At 42.6% G+C, this 25,474-nt stretch overlaps 1 protein-coding gene across 2 annotated transcripts in view; it reads left to right on the top strand.

Annotated features, from left to right (window-relative positions):
- Positions 1-22,456, top strand: part of SMC1A (structural maintenance of chromosomes 1A) — a 48,912-nt gene extending 26,456 nt beyond the window's left edge. The window contains exons 20-25 of one of the 2 annotated variants that reach the window (XM_047765566.1): positions 6,550-6,706; positions 7,421-7,575; positions 7,694-7,845; positions 8,912-8,981; positions 9,268-9,378; positions 9,811-15,891. In XM_047765566.1, coding sequence (XP_047621522.1) covers positions 6,550-6,706; positions 7,421-7,575; positions 7,694-7,845; positions 8,912-8,981; positions 9,268-9,378; positions 9,811-9,894 — 729 coding nt within the window. In that variant the 3' untranslated portion in view covers positions 9,895-15,891. Of the gene's footprint in view, positions 1-6,549; positions 6,707-7,420; positions 7,576-7,693; positions 7,846-8,911; positions 8,982-9,267; positions 9,379-9,810; positions 15,892-21,822 lie in introns of those variants that run through there. The other variant, XM_047765567.1, reaches the window with a different exon arrangement.
- Positions 22,457-25,474: the final 3,018 nt, after the last annotated feature.

Below are 25,474 nucleotides of genomic sequence, written 5' to 3'. Positions count from 1 at the left end.
AATGATACATGCTGAAATATTTATGGATGAAATGTCTCAGGTTTGCTTTAAAATAATTGAGTATAGAAAAGAATTGGGTATAGATGGCAGAATATTGGCCATTTTTGAAGCTGATAATAAGTACATGGGGGTTCATTATATTATTTGCGTTTTTGTGTATGTTTAAAATTGTATATACTATAATGTTAAAAAAGGAAAAACTATCATGATCACCAGGTTCAGGTGTTTTTAGCCCCATCAAGCCCCTATCAGCCTTTCACAGCTGGTTTTACCAGCTATTAACAAACGATCATTGCCTGGATGCATCAAGGGTTGCCAAATCCTAATTTTCTGATTCCTTCATTCCTCCTGCATTTATTAATGGATTCCCAAAAAGAACTCACATCAACTGTTTAGTTCCCTTGAAATGCAGTTAATATAGAAAAAGTAGGATAAATACTTAATTCTTTGCCTTTATTTACCAGCTTTCAGAATGAGTTGGTTGCCTTTGTAACTTTTAAAGGTGACCAGTGTGGTTTTTAATATGTATTTATTATAAACGTAAGTGTTGAAATGTATTTTAGTTTGTTTAAGTCTATTTGGAATCATTTTTCTTTTTGATATTGAAATTGTCCCATTCTTGGCCAGTGGGAGCCACTTCAAGTTGATTTTTGTTGTTCTTATTTTTAGATTTTTTTTTTTGGGGGGGGTCTCTTTAGGGCCACTCCCAGGGCATATGGAAGTTCCTAGGCTAGGGGTTGAATCAGAGCTACAGCCACAGCAACGCCAGATTCGAGCCGCATCTAAACCACAGCTCACAGCAACGCCGGCTCCTTAACTCTCTGAGTGGAGCCAGGGGTTAAACCTGCGTCTTCATGAATATTAGTTGTTTGTTACTGCTGAGCCACAACAGGAATGCCATTAGATTTTTATTATGGAAAACTTCATATGCAAAAGTAAAATAGTACAGTACTCTCTTACATGGCCAGTTTCAGCAGTTATCAGCTCATGACCAAAACTGTTTCAATGTGTGCCCCCATACACACACCATCCTCCCCTCTCCTCCTCACCCCCAGGTTATTTAAAATAACTTCTAGGCATCATGTCATTTCATTTGTAAATACTTCAGAATATGTCTGTATAAGATAAAATTCTTTACAATATTTAGAGCTAGGAGTTCCTGTCGTGGCTCAGTGGTTAACGAATCCGACTAGGAACCATGAGGTTGCAGGTTTGATCCCTGGCCTTGCTCAGTGGGTTAAGGATCCGGCGTTGCCGTGAACGCGAATCCCGTGTTGCTGTGGCTCTGGCGTAGGCCAGCAGCTACAGCTCTGACTGGACCCCTAGCCTGGGAACCTCCATATGCCGCGGGAGCGGCCCTAGAAAAGACAAAAAAAAATTTAGAGCTATTATCATGCCAAAAAGGAATAACATTGAAGTTATATGTTATTAAGTCCTTAATATTATGATTAGTGTTTATATTTCCCCGATTGTTATACATACACTCAGTTTGCTTGCTTGAATTGAGAGTCAAATAAGATGAGAGATGATTGATATAGTGATTAGTTGATACTGTCTCTTAAGTCTCAATCCAAGAGTTCCCCCTGTTTCATTTTTCCTTGCAATATTTATTGTTGTTGAAGAAATTCACTCATTTCTCTTGAAGGATTTTCTGCATTCTGTGTTTTGTTGATTGTATCCTGTGTTTTTTTTTTAAATGTTCCCCCAGAACAAAGCAAAAAAATAAGTTCTGCTGTTCCCTATAGTTTTTGTAAGTGGGTAGTTAGATGTAGATCAGTGCTGCTCAATAGAGATAAAACATAACCCACATATGTAACTTTTGAAGGGTGAAATTAATTTTTAATACTATATTTTGGAGTTCCCTTGTGGCTCAGCAGGTTAAGGATGAGCTGTTGTCACTTCAGTGGCTCTAGTCACCGTTGTGGCGTGGGTTCTATCTCTGGTCCAGGAACTTCCACATGCCATGGGCATGGCCACAAAAATTGCTATATTTTGTTTAACCTAGTATATCCAAAAGAATTTTGAAATGTTTACACATTAAAGTGTGTAAACAGTATAGAAATTATTGATGAGGAATTTAACAATATCTTTGTACCGAGTCTTCAAGATTCGTTATCTCTTATACGCTTCTAGCACATCCCAATCTCGATGCTAAGTTTTCCTCAGAAATAATTGATCTGTATTTAGATATCCTAAAATTTATTATTGAAAAAGAACCACGTACCGAAGTTGTTCCAAATACACTTAAAAAGTTTTGTAGTAAATGAATTATCATTTTTTTACATTTAAATTAGCCAGCATTCAATAAAACTAAAACTTTAGTTCCTCAATCCCACTGGCTGCATTTTTCATGCTTAATAGTCAAATATGTCTTGTGGCTACCATATTGGACAGCTCAGATCTAGAAATTTGATTAGATTCAAGTTTTGGGGTTTGTTTTGGTCTAGACTACTTCATAAGTGACATCGTTACTTCCTTCAGGAGGTTTATGTCTGGTTGTGGCTCTTTTTGTGTGTTTTGCAGCCATGATTATTTCCTAGATCCACTAATTTGTCAAGGGTTGCAAAATGGTCATTTTATTCTATCATTTATTAGTTGGAATACTGTAGAGATTTCCTCTCATCCTTTACTTGTTTACCCTGTGGTAGTTTGTATAGGAAAGGCAGGATATATATGCTTGATTCTTTCCCTTTATTTACCAGTTTATAAAATAATGAGTCGGTTCTTTGACATTCTCAAGATGTGTCCACTAAGTTGTTTTCGTGTCATTATGAATTTATGGATTTAAACACATTTAATGTGTTGCATTCTGTTGTGGTTATTATCCCTCTTGTTGGGTCAAGCCATTGCATCTTTGGCCAGTGGGAACTCATTCAAGTTGGCTTCTGAAGCATTTTGACACAACTCTTGTAGTCTCTAATATCTTCGTTTTTCTGGTATGTCCAGGCTCATCCTTTACATTGCTCATCCTTTACATTTCCCACCCCGGGTCTGGAATTAGCCATTTCTCTGAGAAGCTCCGACTTCTTTTAGTGGGAAATGCTATTATTTAGCGACTACCATCTGGACACTGGAGTGTTCATGACTGCTGTGTTGCTCAGTGCTTTCAGAACTTTTCAGTAGACCTGGCTAGAAAATATATTTTTTATTTTGAAGGGAAAATGTATCATGAGTTGATTCAGTTGAAAGTGTAATTTTCAGTTTAACATTGATTTTGTGTTTGAGTCTCTGATTATTCTTGCTAAAAATCTTGGTTTCTAGCATATAATATATTTACTTTTTCCTCTCCTATATATAGAAAACTATAATAAAATATTATTAGTAACAGTTTGATTGACTGCTGTTTAAGATTTCCTCGTTCTTTTTGTCATTAAGCTAATGGCTCATTGAGCATGGACAGTCATGTTCCTATGTTTTTAAAGTGATTTGAAACAATCCTCTGAGTTTAATTATAGTCAGATTTCTTTAGTTTGCAGTTTTTCAAGGATTTGCTTTTTTTTTTTTTTGTCTTTTTGCCATTTCTTGGGCCACTCCTGCGACATATGGAGGTTCCCAGGCTAGGGGTTGAATCGGAGCTGTAGCCACCAGCCTACACCAGAGCCACAGCAACATGGGATCCGAGCCATGTCTGCGACCCACACCACAGCTCATGGCAACGCCGGATCCTTAACCCACTGAGCAAGGCCAGGGATCGAACCTGCAACCTCATGGTTCCTACTCGGATTCATTAACCACTGAGCCACGACAGGAATGCCTCAAGGATTTGCTTTTTAGCATTTTGCTTTTCAAACCTTCAGAAACATTGAAAGGGTGGTACACAGAACACTCATATGCCTTTCACCTTAGATTGACCAATGAACAGTTTTCCAGTTTGCTTTCTCTCTTGTCTCTCTTGATTCCCTCTGCACTGTGCACTTTTTTTGTTTTTGCTGAACTATTTGAAGGAAGTTGCAAGTGTCAACTCTAAATTCTTCAGCATGCTGAAAAAGAGATTCTCCCCCATAACCACAGTTCAGTTTTATACCTAAGGAAATGGACATTAATTTTATATCTAATGTCCCACCCATATTCAAATGTCTCAACTTGTTACAAAGTGTCTTTTGTAGTTATTTTTTAAAGCTATAATCCAATCAAATTCATACATTGCTTTCAGTTGTTTTGTCTCTTTAGTTTTATTTATTTATTTATTTATTTATTTATTTATTGTCCTTTTTTTGCCTTTTCTAGGGCTGCTCCCACAGCATATGGGGTTCTCAGGCTAGGGGTCTAGTCATAGCTATAGGCACCAGCCTATGCTAGAGCCACAGCAACGTGGGATCTGAGCCGCGTCTGCAACCTACACCACAGCTCACGGCAATGCCAGATCCTTAACCCACTGAGCAAGGCCAGGGATCAAACCCGAAACCTCATGGTTCCTAGTCAGATTCGTTACCACTGCACCACAATGGGAATTCCTCTTTAATTTCTTTTAATGTAGAGCCTTTTTTCAACATTGATATTTTGAACAGTCTGTGTGTTGTCTTGAAGAATGGATATGTTATGGGTACATTATGGGTATGTTAGTTTCCTTTCATTATTGTTTAATTGGTTCCTCCTAACCTTGTATTTCCTATAAATTGGAAGTTTGATCTAGTTTGGAGGCTTGATGGATTTGAGTTAAGTAATTTTTTGGCAAGAACATTTTACTGTGTACCTTATATTGTATCCTGTCAGGAGACACATAATGTCAGTGAGACCCACTATTCATGATGTTAAGTTTGATCTTCAGTTAAGGTGTCAATTGCCAGATCTCTCAATACAAAACATATACTTTTACTTTTGTAAGTAATAAGGAATCTTTAGGGTGATTCTTTGGCATCTTGTGGATATCTTGTTCCCCAATAGTTTTTTTACCCAGTGTTTTTCATATTTTGATTTAATTTAATTTTGTTTTATAATTATGTAAATTCTTCATTTGGTTCTAAAATTAGAAGTATAGAAGTTCCCATTGTGGTGCAGCAGAAATGAATCTTGACTAGTAATCATGAGGTTGCAGGTTTGATCCCTGGCCTCACTCAGTGGGTCAGGGATCTGGCGTTGCTGTGAGCAGCTGTGGTGTGGGTCGGAGACACGGTTTGGATCTGGCGTTGCTGTGGTTGTGGTGTAGGCTAGCAGCTACAGCTCCCGATTCAGTCCCTAGCCTGGGAACCTCCATGTGTTGTGGTGCAGCCCTAAAAAGAAAAATAAAATAATAAAATAAAATAGTATAATACAAGGTACATGAAGAGAAGTTTAGCTTCCTTGTCCTCTTCACCTCCCTTCCTCTATGTGTAGCCATTTTAGTTTGGGGGTTATCTTTTTGTTGTTGTTGTATTTTTAAAATACAAATGTATTTGTAAGCAAATATATTCCCTCTCTTAGATGAAAAATAGCATTCTTTTGTGTACCTTTCATATTTCACTTATGCTGTGTCCAGGAGATCTCTCCATAGCAATATATAGAGATATTCCGAAGGGCTTTTCTAAAAAACATAACTGTTCATGTCTTTCCTATGCTTGAAGTTATTCAGTGGTACCTCACTTCCTTTGGGATAAAGTCCAAGTTTTTTATAAGGCCTAAAATGTCCTGTATCATCAGGCTTCTTCGACCACGTACATGCACAATTGCTACTACTGCCATATTGAATTTCCCTTTATTTGTTTGGTGTTTTAAGTTCATTAAAGTTGATTCCTCTTTTGAATTGCTTTGATTTCCTTGAATGAACCATGAACAAACCCAGGTTTTGTATGTGATACTCCTGTGTGCATAGAAGACTCTTCGTTCTCTGTCCTCACCATTCATTCTATAGGCCTGAGCTTAAAAATATTCCTGGAAGCCTTCCCTAGACCCAGAGTTTGAGTTAGGTGCCCTTGTGTGCTAACCCATCACCCATCTGTTTATCATTGCTTGGGTATTCATCATACGATGTTCTGATTGTTTACTTATATGCATTCCTCTGTTAGTCCATGAGCTCTGTGAGCATAGGAGCCATGGCTCACAGGATATGAGGGGCCAGTGCCTGGCATTGAAAAGCATTCAGTAAATATTTACTGAATAAAAGTGAAAGAAAGGCACAAGCCCAGACATGCATTGCAATATCCATAAGGCCTAAAACCAAGTTCAAGTGGAATTTGCTCAGGAGTAGTGATCTGAGCAGAAAACGTGAGTTGCTTTATTCATCGTAGAGCTGTAAGTGGAGTTCAGACCAACCTGTGTGGGAGCCTCTAGGTCACCCTGGCATGGTGCTGGCTCATGGCCTGGGCTGAGAGCCAGAGAGGGGCACCACCAGCTGCTCCTCTTGAGAAATGGGAAGGTTGACAGGGCCTGGGGGAAAGGCTAGAGATGAGAAAAGTGATGTCAGCCTGTAATCGCCAGGGATGGTGGGAGTGGTTACCATGCACAGGACCTGATGAGAGGAGGAGAGTTAGGGAAAAAGAACCTGCTTTCTGCATGGGAACAAGTGCCCAGGCCCCTGCTTGGTCAGGCAATGCCATAGACCCTTCTTGATGTTACTGGGCCTGGGGTTTGCAGGATGCCCAGGCTGAAGAGGAGATCAAGCAGGAGATGAACACACTGCAGCAGAAGCTGAATGAGCAGCAGAGTGTGCTCCAGCGTATTGCTGCCCCCAACATGAAGGCCATGGAAAAACTGGAAAGTGTCCGAGACAAGTTCCAGGAGACCTCAGATGGTAAGGGTCCCTCTTTAACTTGGGCCTAAGATGAAGGCATGAGGCTAGATGTATGGCAAGGGCCTGTTACGCATCCCAGTAGCTCCTGTTTTTACATGCTTTCTTACTCAGAACTCCCAAGAGGGGAGTTCCCCTTGTCGTGCAGCAGAAATGAAACCAACTACTATCCGTGATGATATGGGTTCGATTCCTGGCCTCGCTCAGTGGGTCGGGGATCTGGTGTTGCCATGAGCTGTGGTGTAGGTCGCAGGCACAGCTCAGATCCTGCATTGCTGTGGCTGTGGTTGGCGGCTACAGCTCTGATTCAACCCCTAGCCTGGGAACTGCCATATGCCACGGGTGTAGCCCTAGGAAAGCAAAAAAAAAACAACTCCCAAGAGGCCTAAACAGTAGGGATTGTCACACCTGTTTTATAGAATAGAAAACTGCTAAGGTTTAGAGAGAATGGGTCAGGCTGGTTGCTGGTAGAGCCCAGGGTAGAATTCATGTTATGTGGCTGCAAGCCCATGTTTCTTTCTTTGCACCATGTGGCTGGCCCACTGGATACAGGTGATTGTTTAACTGTCTTCCTGGGCCCCTTGCTAGGCATTCATCTCCCTCTGGGATGTTCCCGTTTTGTGGATTATCACTTGAAGGTGATTTTTACAAGGGCGTGATCCTCAGCCTTGGCAGAGCCTGGGCACTGAGGGGTCATCTATCTTTCCCTTGTGGCAGAGTTTGAGGCAGCCCGAAAGCGAGCCAAGAAGGCCAAGCAGGCATTCGAACAGATAAAGAAGGAGCGCTTTGACCGCTTCAATGCTTGTTTTGAATCTGTGGCCACCAACATTGATGAGATCTACAAGGCCCTGTCCCGTAACAGCAGTGCCCAGGTAGGCTGGAGCCCCTTACCCAGCTAACCCCTACCCATCTTGATTTGCTCTTCCCTCCAGGTTTCCTGTCCTCATCCCCATCTAGACCCAGACCCTGACCCATCTCCTTTCCCCCCAGGCATTCCTGGGCCCTGAGAACCCCGAGGAGCCCTACTTGGATGGCATCAACTACAACTGTGTGGCTCCTGGCAAACGCTTCCGGCCTATGGACAACTTGTCAGGCGGGGAGAAAACAGTGGCAGCTCTGGCCCTGCTCTTTGCCATCCACAGGTAAGGCTGTGCCCCCCAGGGCAATTGGTGGAGAGACTGAACTGAGGCCACCGGAGGCTCTGGGGTCCAAGGATATGCAGAGATCTGCAGAGGTGAAGATGATCTGGTGGACTCTGGATTGCATCCCTGTTCCCTTGGTTTCCTGGACCTGTCTTCCCAATCCACCCTCATCCACTCAGCATGCCCTCCCTTGCATGTATTCAGTCCCACTGCCAGGCTTTTGCTCACAAGGTTGCTGGCTAATAAGCCCTTTTCATGCAAATCTAGCTTGATCATCACCTACCACCCCTTCACATCTCATTCTCCTCCTCCTATTCCTCTAGGAAGCCTGCTTCGACCACTTTGGCATACCCTGACCTCCCTTTCCTGAATGCCAATAGTACTTGAGTCTGACACCCCCCACCCCCGCACCCCAACCTTGTGCTTGATTGAACAGCGTCATTCAGTGAGCATTTCTTGAGGGCTGCTCCGTACCAGAACCTGTTGGGGTATTAGAGACACAGATGAGTCAGAAATGGTTTCTGTCCTCAAGGAGCTCATGGTTAGTGGAAGCCAGATGTGTAAACAGACAGTGAGCTAAGTGTTGTAACTGAGTGAGCGTGTGTGCTGTGGATGCACAGAGGAGGGCCACCAACCCAATTTGGGAGGGCATGGGTGGTCAGGAAAGGCTTTCAAGGCAGGTGACACTTGAGTGGGAAATGCAAAGGATGAGTAGAAGTTAGCTAGGGAGACCAGTAGGCATGCAGAGGCAGGGAAACATGGTGTGTGGGTGGGTGGGGTAGACCTCCAGGTAGTTTGGTTGGTATAGCCAGAGCTTAGGACAGCTTTATTTCCTCAGCCAACTTGGATGCTCCAGAGAGGACCATGTCTTCTCCTGGAGCACAGGGCTGGATGCAGAGGAGGGCTCAGTTGGTGTTGGCCTTTAGGGGCTCAGGCAACATTTAGACCTGGGTTTTTTAGTCTCTGAAGAAAGAGAAGGGGAAGCTGGCCTGTGTGATGGGCCCTGGGGCTGTCCTGCCCCACCCCGCACCCATCAGTGTCTGCTCACCTACTGGTTCCCTCCCAGCTACAAGCCAGCCCCCTTCTTCGTCCTGGATGAGATCGATGCTGCTCTGGATAACACCAACATTGGCAAGGTGGGTGCAAGGAAAAGTGGGGCCCGGGAGGGAGTCCCCCAGGTCGGGGCTGGGTTTCAGGGAACAATTCCTAAGTGAGCCCTAGCTGTTCCTGCCGCCTGCTCTCTGTGCCTGGGAGGCTGGGCCCAGGGTCTTCCGCACTGTGCTAGTCAGTGGCCTCCTCTCAGCTTCTCTTCTCCCCACCCTCCACCCCCTACCCTATCCCATCTGACTCTGGATCTGACTGGATAAGACAGGGAGTGTTAGGGCTTCAGCCCTGCTAAGTGCTCGGAGGCCCCTCCCACAGGTGGCAAATTACATCAAGGAGCAGTCGACATGCAACTTCCAGGCCATCGTCATTTCTCTCAAGGAGGAGTTCTACACCAAGGCTGAGAGCCTCATTGGCGTCTACCCCGAGGTAGGGCGGGCCTGGCTCAGGAGCCAGCCCCACTTCCTGCCTGACTCCCCAGGGCAGGAAGGGAAGGCTGCAGCAGAGGGGCATCGGGGTGGGGGAGCATAGGGACTCAGGTCCTGAATGGCCATCTGGGCTTGTTGGAGCCTTGCCCCAGAGGCTTAGCCAACCCAGCTGGGCAGGGCCATTGCATTTGGGGACAGGTGGAAAGGCCAGGCAGAGGCAGCCAGACAGCAGAGAAAAGGAGGAAAGTGCAGAGGTAGGCAGGGAGAGAAGGCACATGGGACCGAGCACATCCTCTCACACCCAGAGAACCATTGCCTGGGCTTTGGGCAGGTATGTAGGGAGGAGGGTTAGAGGCCCCCAGTCCTGGGGTGCTAGACCCCTCTTAATTCTCTCCTTACAATTTTATTTTTCTTTTTCTCCCTCCTCCTTCAGCAAGGGGACTGTGTGATCAGCAAAGTCCTGACCTTCGACCTCACCAAGTACCCAGATGCCAACCCCAACCCCAATGAGCAGTAGCAGTAGTTCTGCCCTCCTGCCCTGTCTGGATCCCTAAGCTGCCCCTCTCCCAATCTCTGGATATTTGGCTCCCAACCTTCCCCTACCTCCTGTCCCTGTTTGGTATATATCATGGGATTTAGGCACTGCTATCAAGCACGAAGAGGAACAGAGGTGATGTTAGTTCTGGAGCAAAAATTCCTGAGCTTCAGGGAGCATCCTGGCCTCTGAAAGGAGGTGCTGAGCTGAGCTGAACTGAGCTGAACAGGGCCATCTCTCCATCCCTCCTCCTCCCATCCCACACCTTCCCCCATCACCCATAATCATGGGTCCTGTGGGATGCCTTTCATTTTGCTTGTGTGTGGGTATGTATGTGTGTGTATATGTGTCTGCATGTGCGCATGTGGGTGTGTTTGCAAAATAATAAAGATATTGGAGACCCATTTTAGAAGGAGCCTAGGCTGAATTTGATTCCAAGAGAGCTTAGTATGACAGCACCCCGGAGCTGGGCAAAGGTATTCCGGACCTCATAGGATTCAGGCAGTTATATGAAACCGCCCTCATTCATTCATTCATGTTTTCATTCATTTGTGTGTTTATCAAACATGTACTGAACATCCTCTATTTGTCAGTCTCTAAGCTAGGAATACAGAACTGAATGAGACATGATCTCTACCCTCCTACTAAGGAGATGCTAGTCAGTTCATGAGTTCCTGTAGTTAGCTGAATCATGTATAGGTTCTTTGAATTTGAAAAGAGGACGATCACCTCCAGGCTTCCTGGAGGTCACATTTGAGCTGGACCTTGACAAATTGGTAGGATTTGGTTGGGTAATAGGAGCAGAGCCTCGGCTCTGGGGGCAGTTCTAGTCCCATTTTTTTTATCACTTACTAGTTTGATGCTGGGCAAGTCATTGGACCTTTCTGTGCCTCAGTTTCCTCATCTGTAAAATGGGGCTAACAGTGTTTACCTACCTCATAGGATTTAATGATGTCAATCTCCTCACTGGAGGCCTTATCCCTGCTTGGAGCCCACGAGGTGCCAACCCCTCAGAACTATAAGCCTTGTCATGCCTAACCTCTGAGGGCTTCTTATCCCACTTGTTAGGGATAGAAGGAGCCTCGAAATTGGGGAAATTCTGAATGCCCTGGTTATTGGGAAAGTTCCAGGGCACTGATGGGGTTTAACCTGGTTAAATGGAGGGCCTAAGGAACCCTGTAGCTTCAATCATGTATGATAACTCAGTGCCTAGGCCCCAACCTGGGTTATGAAGAAGTAGGGGAGAGGTAGCCTGGGCCACATCCCAGCCGAATGCGTGTTATGTTCCTTTTGTGAACTAACCGCATTAGTTGTAGGGACTGTGCAGAGGCAGCGCAGTCTGCTGCCATGAGGTCAGTCTTTGTTTGTTCACATACACCGTCAGACCATCACCTTGTCCTGATCTGTATACTACATTTTTGTTTTTTTCAAGTTAAGTCAGTTCTAATTACCCAAGTAATGTACGAATCCATTTTCTTTTTAAGAAATTAAATTGTTACAAATAAGTATAGCTTCACTTGGCTACCATTCCCCCTCCCCCTCTTAATTACTGTCATGTCTGTTGTACATCCATCTCAACTTTAGGACTTTTACATATGAGTTCATTGAAAGCATTGTGTTCAATGCAGATGGTATATTGAATCATTCTGCAGTTTGCTTTCTTTGCTTAGCAATGTTTTAGAGAGATCTATGCATGTTGCTAAATGTAGATATACTTCATCCTTTGTAATTGTTACATAGATTGTCATGATGTGACTCTGCCTTATTTTATTTACCCATTTCTCTTATGATGGATAATAAGACTGTTTTCTGTTTTTGCTGTTATAGGATACTACACAGCATCGTGTGTGTGTGTGTGTGTGTGTGCATGCGCATGTGTGAATGAGAGAAAATTTACCTAGGGTTGATTCCTTGAAGTTGAATTGAAGAGTCATAGGCTATTTATATTTTTGTTTTTAATAGATACTTCCAAATTGCCCTCCTGTACTATTTACTCAATATTTTTCTTGAGGTTGTCTTAGCTCTAATATTGTCATCTACTTCAGTTTCATCCTAAGTAGTAATAACCGTGAAACCATGGGTTTGATGTGCTAAGTATGTATTTTTCTAATACATATTAAAAGGCATAACTATCAAAACAAAATAAATTTGTCTTTGTTCAACCAAAGAAGTCACATACCATTAGTGGTATGTGTGCCGTAATTTGGGAAATACTGGCATATGTGGAAAAGCACAATTTGGGAGTCACCCTGGTTCAAATCCTAGCTGTAGAAACTTGAGCCCGTTACCTCACCTCCCTGAGCCTCCCTTTCCTCACGTAGGAAAGGAGATAACATACACCTACCTGGCAGTGGTGTAAGGAAGATGAAATACATCTGAAGCAATTTGGCTGGCACCTACATTATCATAGGTAGCAATTGCTTTTCTCCACTTTATAGATGAGAATGAGGCCCAGGAAGGTTAAGTAACCCAGTTGCCAGGTAACAGTGAAGGTCTGAACCCAGACGCTCCAATTCAGTCTTGTGCTTTTGCCACTGTGAGGGTGGTTATCAACCGTGGCTGTGCACCAGAATCACCTGTGAAGCATTTTCTTTTTCCATTTTGAAAAATCAAAGCAATATATACACTGGTTAGAAAATAAAATAGTACAGAAGGGCTTATCATGAAAAGCAGCAGTTACCTGCTGCACCCCCATGTCCAAAGGATATGGAGCTCCTTGCTCTGGTCCCACCCCTGGAAATCTAATTCAGTAGGTGTGGGTAATAATCTGGGTAACTAATCCCTACCTCACAAGGTAGAAAGCATTGCATGAGATGCAATGGGCTAAGGCCCTGGTACATAGGAACACAAGTGCTGTAAAGGATTTAAATCCTGAGGTTCAGAGATGTGAGATGACTTATCTGAGATCCTAGTTGGTTCAGTGAAACCTAGACTTCAGCTGGGATCTCCTCTGTGCTTGCCCACTGTTTTCCCTTGTGCCATACTGCCTCCTATTATCACAAGGCAACACCTGCTCAGCGAAGGGTGTGCCCAGAGCAGAGCAGATAGCCTGGTGTGTTTCCAAGAGCAAGCTGGATTTAGAGTGGAATCCCTAGGTCTAGGTGAAGGACACTAGATTGACTTGCTTATGTTCTGGACCCAATAGCCTTGGTCTAGGGAGTTGACATGACAATCTCTACCTTTAATTGGTCACTTCTCTCTGGGAATCACGGTGTTGAGCACCAGGGATGCAAACACGAGTCAACTCTTTATCCTGCCTTTGAGGAGCTTACTGTCTCTGGGGAGGCAAATCATAAAACAGTGTGATCAATGCTCTGATAGGAACATGGATAAAGGAGGAGCATCTAGCTTAGGTAGAGGTCCAGGGAAGCATCCTAGTCTATAAGGTGACACCTGAACTGAGTTTTGAGGAACTGGCAGAAATTAGCCAGTTGAGGAGGACATGGAAGCAATTTCCAGGTAGTGGCAACAGTAGGCACAAAGACCTGAAAACAAGAATCAGTTAAGCACTTCAGAAATACTGAAACATAAGGTTTCCTGTGCTGGGGAAAAGCAGCAGAAAATGAAGCTGGAGAGGTAGTCGACCAGACCTGAAGAGGGTCGTAGGAGCCTGGCAAGAGCAGATTTGCCTCATAAGACAGTGTGGTTCCCAGACTGGCTTTGCACCAGAAACACCTGGAACATCCTGGACCCCAACCTCTAAAAAGTCAATTTCCATAGTTGGGGTGGGGGGCTCAGGATCTTGAGTGCTTATAAAGATAAGCACATGAGTAGGGTGCAGCCAGGTTTAGGAATTGTGGGCTGGAGGCTGAGGGCAGCCATGAAGTACTTTTGAGCAAGGGCGACGTCACATTAGATGTGATTTTAACAAACCCCTTTCTGACCAGCCAGTGTGGAAATGGATTATGTTAGATGCTCATGCTGTATGCTCTTATGCCTGTAGCTTTCCTGCTGTTCAATTCTCACACTGTTTTATATTTGCTTGTTTTGTCTCTGAATAAGCTGTAAACACCATAAGGGTGGTTCTGGGGTTATCTTGGCTAGTGGTATATCCCCAGCAGTAAGCATGATGCCTGAGACAAAACAGGTACCCAGTAAATAGTTTTTGCATGAATGAATGCATGAATGAATGCATTTGTGATGGAGAGAATGGAGACAGATTAGTTAGGGAACTATTGAAAATACCAGGCCTGCTCAAGGGCCAAGGAAGTGGGGATGGATTGGAGGTGATAAGGTGTGAGCTATCAAGGGAAGATGATGAACCAGACTTGATGACTGATTATTGGATATGGAGGGTGACTGAGGATAGAATGAATAGCTAAGATTCCTACCCTATCTCAGTCACTCTCCTTCCCCATCCATCTGAATCAGAATCTCCTCCCAGCCTCCTCAGCAACTAGAATTCCCCTTTCAAGTTAGGTAAACGTTCTGTGTGCTGTGTGGTCTTCCCCCTCCCCCTCCTCCCCCCCCCCGGCCATTGTTTCATTCATCCAGTTCAATAAATCTTGGCTGAGCACCTCCTGTGTGCAGTGAGGCTCTTCTAAGCCAGGACTCTGACTCCTTCTTTCCTACCTCAGATGTTTTTGAGGGCTTCCCCAGATACAATTCATGTCCCTAATATACAGTAACCTAAAGGGAGATGCCCAGATGTCAGACCTGTAAGGGAACTTACAGACTTTGTCCAACCCCTTCCTGAGACTCAGAGGGGAAGGAACTTGCCCAAGGCCCCACTACTAGGAAGTGTTGGAGCCAGAACTGGAACCTAGATTCTCTTTCCACATCATCCCTAGAGCTTTGATTTCTCCCATTGCAGATCAAGACAGGCAGAGGAGGCCAGGGAGAAGGTAGGACTTAGGTTGTTGGCCCTGAAGGTCGATGTACTGGACAGGCCAACAAGAAGCTTGCCAATTACACTGCCCCCTTCTGGAAGCCTTCAGCAGACCTGCCATGCCCACAGTCCCTTCTAAAGGGTTTCTTAAGCATGAGTCGCCATGCTCTGTACCATGTGACCTCACAATCCTGGCCACAGATGTTTAAGTCGGGATAGCATCTTACTCAAGGACAGCCAGTTTCTAGGCTGGCTAGTAGCCTGTTAGGTCGACTGACATAAGAACTCTACTTCCTAGGGATGGCTTGTGTCAAATGGCAATTGTATGAAACAATCAGATCCTTTTTCAGGGAGGCCAAATTTGAGGCATTCAGAAGAAGAGAACAATTAATTAGAATTTAGCAAGGCAGAAGTGGTGGTGGATGAGGGGGTGTCAAACTGAACAGTGAAAGCAAGGAGAAAGCTGCAGAAACCATGAGACATAAGAATGTGGGGCCACAAGGTAGCAGAAGCCATGAAGCAGCAAGACAATGGGCCAGAAGGACACACAAGCCATGAAGCAATAGGAGCCATGATGTAGCAGTAGCCATGAGGAACAGAAACCATGAAACAAAACCCTGAATCTGTAAGATCCACGAAGCAGCAGAAGGCTTGAACAGACAAGATCCACGAGGCAGCAGAAGCGATGAGACTGCAAGAGCCACAAGGTAGCTGGAACTGTGTGGCAGCACGGCAACAGGAATCAAAGAGGCAGCAGGATATACAAGGCAAGCAGAAGTTACAGCACAGAGAAGCCCTGGATCCATTGGAACTGAAGCCCCAGAAGCCAGGAAGCTGCAGGAGCCAGGAGGCCCAGAAGCTGTGAGGCTCCAAAGGCCATAGGCTAGCGAAGAAGAGAGCAGAGAGAAAGTAGTCAGTAGCAGTAGGAGGAGTATAAATACAGCCAGAAAGAAGTTGAGTCACCATTTTGGGAAGCACTAGAGAAGGGAGCAACAGATGCCTGCAGCTGAGGGGGTGAAAAGATAAGCCAGGCTCTAGAGCTGCTTTGGATCATGAACCATTTTCAAGTTTCTGTTCTGTGAGGCTGCCTGTGTAGCTGTTTTTGTCTTCCTTATTTCCCTGTGAATGCTTCAATAAATCTCCATCACTAACTTGAGTGTGTCTGTTCCTTGTAATCTAAAAGAGGTTAACACTGTGGTATGCACTTTAGATGGGTATACAGCAGGGCAAAAGATCTTCCAGTGAGTTTGAACCAAGACACAGGTGGGGATTCGCTCATTCCTCACTCATACCCCCACTGGCACAGGCACTTTTCATTCATTTACTCATTGACTCCTTTTTCTCATTCCTTCATCCACTCATCATTCATTTATTCACTTATTCACTTATTCACTTATTAACTTAACTCATTTATACATTAATAGAAGCACTTGCTCATTTGTTCTTTCTTGTAATCACTCAGTCATCACTTTTCCATCCATTAGTTTAGCAAGCATACATTGAGTTCTTCCTGCTGTGTATCAGGCCCTGTGCTTGTTTCTGGGGATAAGATATACTCCCTGAACTCCAGAAATTAACAATTTAATCAGGAACTCAGATAAGGGCACTAACTGTGACAAATGATCTAATAGAAGTCTAGATGAGGTAGAATAGAGAATATAAGACCATTGGATGGAGTAGGGTGGGCTGGAGGGAGAACCTTTACAGGAAGGGGCACTTGAACCGAGTCTTGAAGGAAGAGTTGCTGTTTACCATGTGGAAAGCAGGGAAAGAACCCTCCAAGCAGAAGAGTTGCCTAAGCAAAGTTATATAGAGTGTGAAAGTGCATGGATTTGGGGAGGAGCAAGCATTGTCCCATGCAGTGGAGTAAGTGGTGGAAGCTAGGCAGTAAAGTTTAGCTTTGATTTTATGAGAAGTGGGAAGCCGTAGAAGGGTTTGCAGCAGGGAAGTGACAGATTGGTATTTTAGGAAGATCACTCTGGTAGCTGGTGTGAAAGATGGTTGGGAGCATGAAACATTGACGTAAATGACATGCTTAAAGAAATAATATGTGTCATAATTGGAGGCATGAATTAAGACTGGGGAGTTGCTGAGGAGGAAGGAAATTCTACCAGGGGACCAAGGAAGACTTTCTGAAGGAGGCAGAATTTGAACTGAGCCTTGAAGAATAGGTAAGATGGAGTTCCCACCGTGGCGCAGTGGACTAAGAATCTTGACTGCAGCAGCCCAGGTCGTTGCGGAGGTGCAGGTTCAATCCTCAGCATGGCCCTGTAGGTTAAAGGATCCAGGGTTGCCACAGATGTGGTGTAGCTCACTACTGTGGTTTGGATTCAATCCCTGGCCGGGGTACTTCCATATATGCTGAGGGTATGGCCATTGAAAAAATATATAAATTAAAAAAAAGAATAGGGATGATGCCAACTAGTGGAGAAGATGAGTAATTCCAGGCCTGGGAGACCAGAAAACAAGCAAGGAGGTGACTATAAATATGGCAAGTTTAGGCTAACGAATATTCCAGTTTGACTGCAGCAGAGCTGCATTTAAGGGAGAGGCAGGAAGGGAGACTGCAAGGTTTCTCAAAGATTTTTATATTCTGCTTCCATTAGGTCTGTAGGAATAAGGGGATTTGGGAGGAGGGAGTAAGTGGTGGGTAGGAATGTCCTTTTTCTGTTTTTAAAAATTTTTAAATACATGTTCATTTTAAAATAGAAGTAATGCATGCACGTTGTTCAGAAAAGAAATCAGACTCAAATCAGTACAAGAAGGCATGAAAAGAGTCTACTGACCCACACATCCCCATCCCCACTCTACCACTTTTAGTTATTAGCAACCACTTTTATTTTTTCTTCTGATTGTTATCTCCATATCTAAATAATATGCTATGTGAGCATAAGTATCAATTTCAGAATTACCCATTGGTATCCCACTATGACAGATGAGGATTTAGATAATTTACACCGAGTTCAACTCTTGTCCTTCCTGCTTCTAATGTAGTTTAATTTCTCTATTAGATATTTTTCTGAATTTAAGCAACACTGAGATTCCTCGTTCATGAGCTAGAGACAATATTTCTTGACCAGTACTTTGTTAGATGTAAATATCTTTATTTTTTGCCCTCTTCTCCACCATTCAACCTCTCAACTTCTGTTATCTGGTCTTTTAATATGTCACGAGTGGTAACATTGAATTCTGTTCTACAGTCATGATTAAGGATTTATTTTCTGTGTGTTTTGTCTATCTGTAGTTTGATTCTAGAAGTTGAAAAGCAATAAATAGTTATATTAATATGACTATAAATATTATTCATTGCAGAGCCAATTAATGTACTTTTATAAGTTTCTCCTTGTAGCAGGTTTTCATTTCTCCTGAAGTTTCTAATTCTTTTTTTCTCTCTCACTATTTTATTTTATCATGTATTCCATTTTTTTCTTTTAAAAAATCTCTATTACATCATCAAGTCCATGATTCTTCTACCAAGGAAAAAAAAAAAAAAAACCTTCTTCCTGGAGCCCTCCATCTCCTTTCTCAAATTTGGCCTAGTTGCTCTCTAGGCTGTCATTTTAGGACTTTCCTTCACTGATTTCCTTGGTTATATACACTATTTACTGATTCCCAAGGGTTTTTGTTTTGTTTGTCTATTTTTTCCCATTGTTTTGATATTACACATCCTCAAGTAACTTTCTCAAGAAAGGTTGTGTAGGAGGTAGACTTCCTGGGTCTTTGCATATCTGAAAATATCTTTATTCCATCCTTATACTTGGATATAAAGTTTGAGGTTCAACACTATTTTTCTACAGAACTTTGAAGGCATTGCTCCACTTTTTCTTCTTGCATCCAATTTTGAGGATAAGAAGCCTCATATCAGTCTGAGTCTCATTGCTTTCAGGTAACTTTACTCATATTTTTTTTTAATCTGCTGAGAATCTCAATGACAGGAATGTTAGATTTTTTTTTCTTAGAGTCTCACAAGTCCCTGCCTGAGGTTTTGTTCACTTTTTTCCAGTCTAGTTTCTGTTTTCCAGTTTGGGTTATTGTATTTTTCAGTTCAAAAATTTCCATTTGATCCTTCTTTATATCTTCTGTTTCTTTGCTGACAGTTTCTACTTTTTCATTTTAAGCATATTCCTAATTGTCCATTGAGGCATTTTTATGATGGCTCCTTAAAAACCCATGACAGGTAATTTTTAACATCTCTGTCTTCTTGGTGTTGGAATCTATTGAGTGTCTTTTCTCATTCAAGTTGAGATTTTCTAGGTTCTTAGTATGGTGAGTGATCTTCTGTTGAAACCTGGGCACTTTGGATATTGTATTAAATATGAGGATTATTTAAATATCCTGTTTTAGCTTGCCTCCTCAGACACCATTCCAGCAGTGAAGGAAGGGACCCTGCCTTGTTACTGTCAGGTGAGCATGGAAGTCCAGGATCTCCACTCAGTTTCTGTTCACACTCCAGAGGGAGGGTTTCCTCCTTACTCTTGAGTCAGGGTGGGAGTTCTGGCTCCTCACCCAGCTTTCTCTGACACCAACCTGGTGGGAAGGGGGAAGAGTTACTCTTTATAGCCAGCAAAGGTGAAAGTCTAGGCTCTAAACTTGGCCTTTGCTGGTGGGGGTCACAGTTTTTTTCTTTGGTGTTTGGCTGGAATAGAGTGGTTATTATCTAATTGCCATCTTCTCCAGCACCAAGTCTGGGGTATGTGAAGCAAAAACCAAACCAAGGGAACTCACTACTATATTGCTTTGCAGATTGGCCTTCTCTACATCTCTTAGAGTTTTCTTACGTTTATATGTGATGTCCTAGGATTTTAACTGTACTTGAGGAGAATAGGGGAAAGTACCTCTACTCTATCCATCCTTCTCTTTAAATAGTTAGTTTTTTGAAAATTATATTCTTGGTATTCTGAAGTTTCATAATTACGTGTTTAAGTTTGGGGATTTGTCATTCATTGTGGTGGTCATTAGTTAGGTTCCTTCATTTTGAAGTTCTTTAACTCTGGGAAACTCTCTTACATTACTTCTTTGATACATTCTTCTTTCCCATTTGTTGTTGTTCTCTCCTGGAACTCCTTAAAGTGGGATATTAGACTTTCTGAATTGATGTTTTATATTTTTTTATCTGTTCTTTCCACTGCCACACTTCTGCCCTCCTTTCCTTTCCCCTCCCTTCCCAGCTCTCTCTCTCTCTCTTCCTTTCACTTTTGTTTTACTTTCTAGAAGATTTACCTTTATTTTCCAACTCTTCTGTTAATTTCTTTTCATTTTGCCAATCATATTTTTAATTTTTTTTCCCGTCTTTTTAGGGCCGCAACTGCGGCATATGGAGATTCCCAGGGTCGAATCAGAGCTGTAGCTGCTGGCCTACACCACAGCCACAGCAATGTGAGATCTGAGCCGCATCTACAATCTACACCACAGCTCACAACAATGGTAGATCCTTAACCCACTGATCAAGGCCCGGGATCAAACCTGCATCCTCACGGATGCTAGTCAGATTTGTTTCTGCTGAGCCACAACAGGAACTCTTTTAAAATTTTTAAATTGTTTTAATTATTCTTTTTTTTAATGGCCGAACTGCAGCATGCAGAAGTTCCCAGGCCAGGGATTGAACTTGTGCCACAGCAATGACAACGCCAGGTCGTTAACCTGCTAGGCCACCGGGGAGCTCCTTGCCAGTCACATTTTAAAATTTCCAAATATCTATTCATGTTCTTTTTTCTTTTCTTATAACATCCTGTTCTTGTTTAATGGATGCACTATTATCTTGAATCTCTCTGAGAATAATAGAGGTGTTTTTATATTTCATTATATTTTTCCCCATTTGCTTATTTTGGTCTTTCAATTTGTAGTCTTTTCTTAAATGCCTGGTGATCCATAGCTGTTTGCTTATATTTAAGAATGTAGCAGTTAAAATTTGATCAGAAGCTCTGTGTTTAGGGTATAGGGCTAGGTGACTTATGGCTTTCATTTAGGGTGATTGGAGAAGAGCTGACTGCCATGCTGCACCAGAATGCAAAGATCTTTTCTGTGAGGTTGTTCAGTTTCCTTAGATAAGAAATCTCTGGTTTTGCAATAGATACCTGACTGCTGTGAATTGTACACAAGGGGTGGGTTAACAGTTCAATATATAGCCTTCCAATTAATCTCCCTGTTTTCAACCCTACATCTCACTCCCACTCTGTGTCATTCCTGGCATTGTTAAGACCCAAGACACTCCAGGCTTCTGCAGAGAAAGATCAACTCCTTCCTCGGTGGCATCACCTCCATGCATACTCAAGGCTGTGGCTTCCTCTACCATGCTTCATCAGTCACCATTCCTCCATTTACTTCCTATCTTCCAGAAATTTGTTGGACTCTCTCTTTTGCTGATGGACCTGCTCCTGATGGACATTCTCTTCATCATTGTTTTTATACTTTTTAAAATTCCTTTACTATCATTTTAGCAAAGTCTCAGGTGGGAGTGGAGATAAACATGTGGTAAGTCTGCCATCTTGTCCTGGAAATCTACTAGTCTGCTTATAACTGTTTATTTTTATTTTTTCTGATAATTATCTTCATATCTCTAAATAATATGCAAAATTTCCTATTTATCAACTTATTAATCACTTTTAGACATTATCTGTTGATTTCCTGGTATCAATACTACACAACTGCCCTCCTCCTATGCCTCCAATATAAACATATCATTAATTATATATCCTCTTTCTTACCTTTGTGCCTTTAATTAATAGACTTATATTCCCTCTTTCAATCTCTCAACTTCTGTCATTTATACTTTGACTTTTATATTAACAAGATTAATAATATTTACATTCTGTTCTATAACCAAAATTAAGTCATCCATACTTTGCTGACAAGTCATTCTAAAAGTAAGTCAATAAAATGTTTATGTTGTTATGAGTATGTAAATGTTGTTCTCTAAAGCTCCAATTAGTGTATGAGGATTACATTTCTTATACAGTTTTTTTTCCCCTGGGGTTTCTAATTGCCTTTCTTTTTTCCTTGTATTGTCTGACTTTATCTCCTTCTTAAGTTGTTCCAAATTCTTAAGGAAAGTATAAAATCGTTTGAATCCCCTTTTTTCCCAGATACCTCCCTCCTGGAGCCCTCCGTCTTCCTGCTCCAATTTGGACTGATTGCTCTGTAGGCCTGCAGCACAACTGTCATCCTGGGACGTCCCTTCATTACTCTTCTGGGTTGGACCCAATCTTTCCTGGACCCCATATCTTCCTCTTTCTTAGTTTACTCCTTTGTAGTGGACTCTGTAGTTGTTCTCCAACATTCATTCCTCTCCCCCCTCCTTGTATAACAACTACACAATTTGAGTGGGATTGACCGCACAGCCAGCTCTAGGTACAGGACTTTATTGGTATACACCAATTTGAGTAATCTCTCCCTATTGTCACAGTGACGACTGGTTCAGAGACGAGCCAATCACACTGAGACTGTTGTTCAGTTTGTGAGGGAAGAGGTATCCAGGTATCCTATCTTCCCTTGGACATGAACAAAGAAGCATGTAGCCTGGTCGCTGCTATTAGCTATCTTGTGAACACATGGAAGGCCTACCAGAGGATGGAGCTGACAAATGGAAGAGGCAGAGCCAAGAGAATTACAGAGAAATGGAACCATATTCCTGATCATACCAGGCCTGAAGTCTTCCCTCCCTATGTATGGTCTTGTCAGTTAAGTGAGCCAATAAATTGCGTTTATTATTTAAACCAATTTGAGTTTGGTTTCATGTTGCTTACATCCAAAAGCATTATAACTTATACTTTTTGCTATCTCCCTTTAGAGAAGGAATGAGTACATTTTTTGGTTATATGAAGCATTATATTGGTGAAAGCATTTTTTTTTTAGCATGAATCTTGGAAGAAAGGTGTATGTAGATGTTTGACAACCAAATAAGTCAATCCTGGAGGGTGCCTAGCATTTAAATCTCCATTCCTCCCTCGTGTGAGTCTTGGTGAAAGACAAGGTCCCACTTCCACTATGGAAACTGGAGGTGGTCAGACTTCTTTCCCTGCCCACCAGGCAGCAAGGGCTGAATACTCTGTTCATGGCTTTGGATCCAGAGTAAGCAGCACAAAGGAGACAGGGATATATAAGATTAACAGGTGGATGATAGATTAGGAGAATATGCTTGCAATGGGCAAAACTGACAAAAGATTTTTTTTTTTTTGTCTTTTCAGAGCTGCACCCACAGCATATGGAGGTTCCAAGACTAGGGGTCGAATCTTTGCCACAGCCACAGCAATGCCAGATCTGAGCTGCACCTGCAAACATCTGCACAGCTCACGGCAACGCCAGATCCTTAACCCACTGAGTGAGGCCAGGGATTGAACCTGCATCCTCATGGATACTAGCAAAACTGGCAAAAGATTAATGACTAAAAAAGAAGATAGTTACCCAATAGGATAATGGGCAAAGGAAATGAAGAGTAATTAACAGAAGGAGAAACATGAATTTACACAAGGGGAAACTTGAATATGTTAAGAGATTTTCAACCCTGCTAAAATAGCAGTGAGAAATCATTACAAGAATGACATTATGTAGAAAGTCAGATATTATCAAGTGCTGATGATGTGAGGAAAAGGAAAACTGGGTGGGAATGTAAACCAGTACAGATATTCCAGAGAGTAATTTGGCCGTACCTCCTGAAAGTCAGTATGTGTATATCCCACAACCCAGCAGTTGCACTCCTGGGTATATATTTCAGAGAATTCTCACACAGGCCCATAAGGAAATATAGTTGAGGTGGTTTGTTGCAGCATCGTTTGTGGTAGTGAAGAATTGGAAGCAACCCAGGTGACCATTACCATGGGACTGGATACGCAAACTGATACATTCATAGGATGGAATATATAAAACAGTAAAAAGAAAATAGCTAAATTCACATGTAGCCACATAGCCAGGTCTGCAAACCTAGTGCTGAATGGAAAAAGATAAAGAGACTGGGATTTACAGCATAATACCACTTGGTTAAATGTAAAACAACACATATTTTCATGGATATGCACATACCAAAATAGGTGCCAGGAAAATGGATCAGAAGTGTATATGCACTATACACACTAGAGTCATTCACTGAGGTGGGGAGGAGAGTGGCAGTTGGAATGGAGACTGACGGAAAAATAATACTACCGTGAAATAAAGCAAAAGAGGGGCCTTGATCGGACTGATGAAAATAATGTGCCATGGATTGAAGAGCATGATTAACACAATCCTGAAGTTGACCACAAATAAATGAGAACAGAGAGGAGGATGGTTACAGTCCTCTTCAGTGGCATGTGGTGGTAGGGTGATGTCCAGGGGTCACAGCAGTGGGGGCAGCTGTACCAATAGCAGCATGCAAATCCAGCTGTCCCCAGAGTGTGGCCTTAGCTGTGGCTTTTCCTGCCCAGTTCTCCAGCATCCTGTGAGCTACATGATAACCTTGTAATAAATCCCTTTTCTGCTTAAGTTAACTAGAGTCACTGTTGCTTGTGTCCAAGAATCCTGACCGAGACATCATATGTTGTTTTATTGGGGAACAACCTCAGGTAACTTCCTAAAGGTCTTTGCATATCTGAAAATGTAGCATTATTTTACATTTATATTTGAATGATAGTTTTTCTTTAGAATTCTATGTTAACAATGTTTTTCCTCTGACTTTTGTTGGTATTGCTTTTAGCATGTTGCTGATTAGTAGAAGTTGGGTGCTAATATTATTCTCATTTATTTTGTTGGCAACCTATTTTTCCTACCTCTGGAAGCTTACATTTTTTCCCTTCATCCTCAGTATTTTGAAATATCACAGTGATGAGCCCCAAAGTGTGTTTTTTCCCCATCTGTTTTACTGGGCACCTAGTGATTAGGCTTTTTCGATCTGAAGACACATGTCCCCTTCTTCTGAGAAATCGGTTTTATTTCTTTGCTAATTTTCTCCCCTTTATTTTCTCTGTTCCCTTTCTAGACCTCTTGTTAGTTGTATTTCAGATCTCCTGAGTGATTGTCTTTGTCTTTTTATTTTCTCTCTTTTCCATCCTGAGATATTTTCTTGACTATCTTCTATGTAACTTTTTTATTTTGGCAGTCATTTAAAATTTCTAAGCACTCTTATGCTCCAAAGATGCCACTTTCATAGCATCTTTTTTTTTTTTTAAATGGACGCAATATCTTCTCTGTATGTGTGCTTAATGGAACTTTACAGGAGTCTTGGGAATAACAGATGATAATTACCTGGCCAGAAAGGAAAACTGTAAATGCATACTAGATATTACCTCTCCAAAACAATGTCAGCCATGCCCCTCTGAAGGGCTCACTTACTGGCTGTCCCTCTCTTTAGCCTCCATGTCTGATATGTGTGGGAAAGATTATTATCCACCAACTGGTTGGGTTTTAGCCATATGCTCCCTATGTGGAGTCCAGATCTCCAGCTCTTACCCTGACATCAGAGAGGAGGTCATTGTTCGGTCCCCAACTCCCAGGCCAATCATATTTCCTGCTCCAGCGCAACACTCCCCATATCCATTTTCTCTCTGGGACATTTTCACAGCTAATACCCACAGTGGTGACCTGGTTCCTGTGACCCACACAAGGCAATCACAATAGTCAGCAGCACACTTCACAGGGTGGAGTCAACAACAATTCAAGCTTGTGCATTTCATGATGATCTAAACTGAGTATGTTCTGTGAGCAAAGGCCTCGGCAAAAATACATGCACACATCTCTCAGGAACAAATAATAATTTTCAGGGACAGT

This window comes from Phacochoerus africanus, chromosome X (assembly GCF_016906955.1).
Source record: "Phacochoerus africanus isolate WHEZ1 chromosome X, ROS_Pafr_v1, whole genome shotgun sequence".
NCBI lineage: Eukaryota > Metazoa > Chordata > Mammalia > Artiodactyla > Suidae > Phacochoerus > Phacochoerus africanus.
Note: the sequence above shows the minus strand (reverse complement) of the source record. Positions and strands in the feature narration are given on the sequence as shown.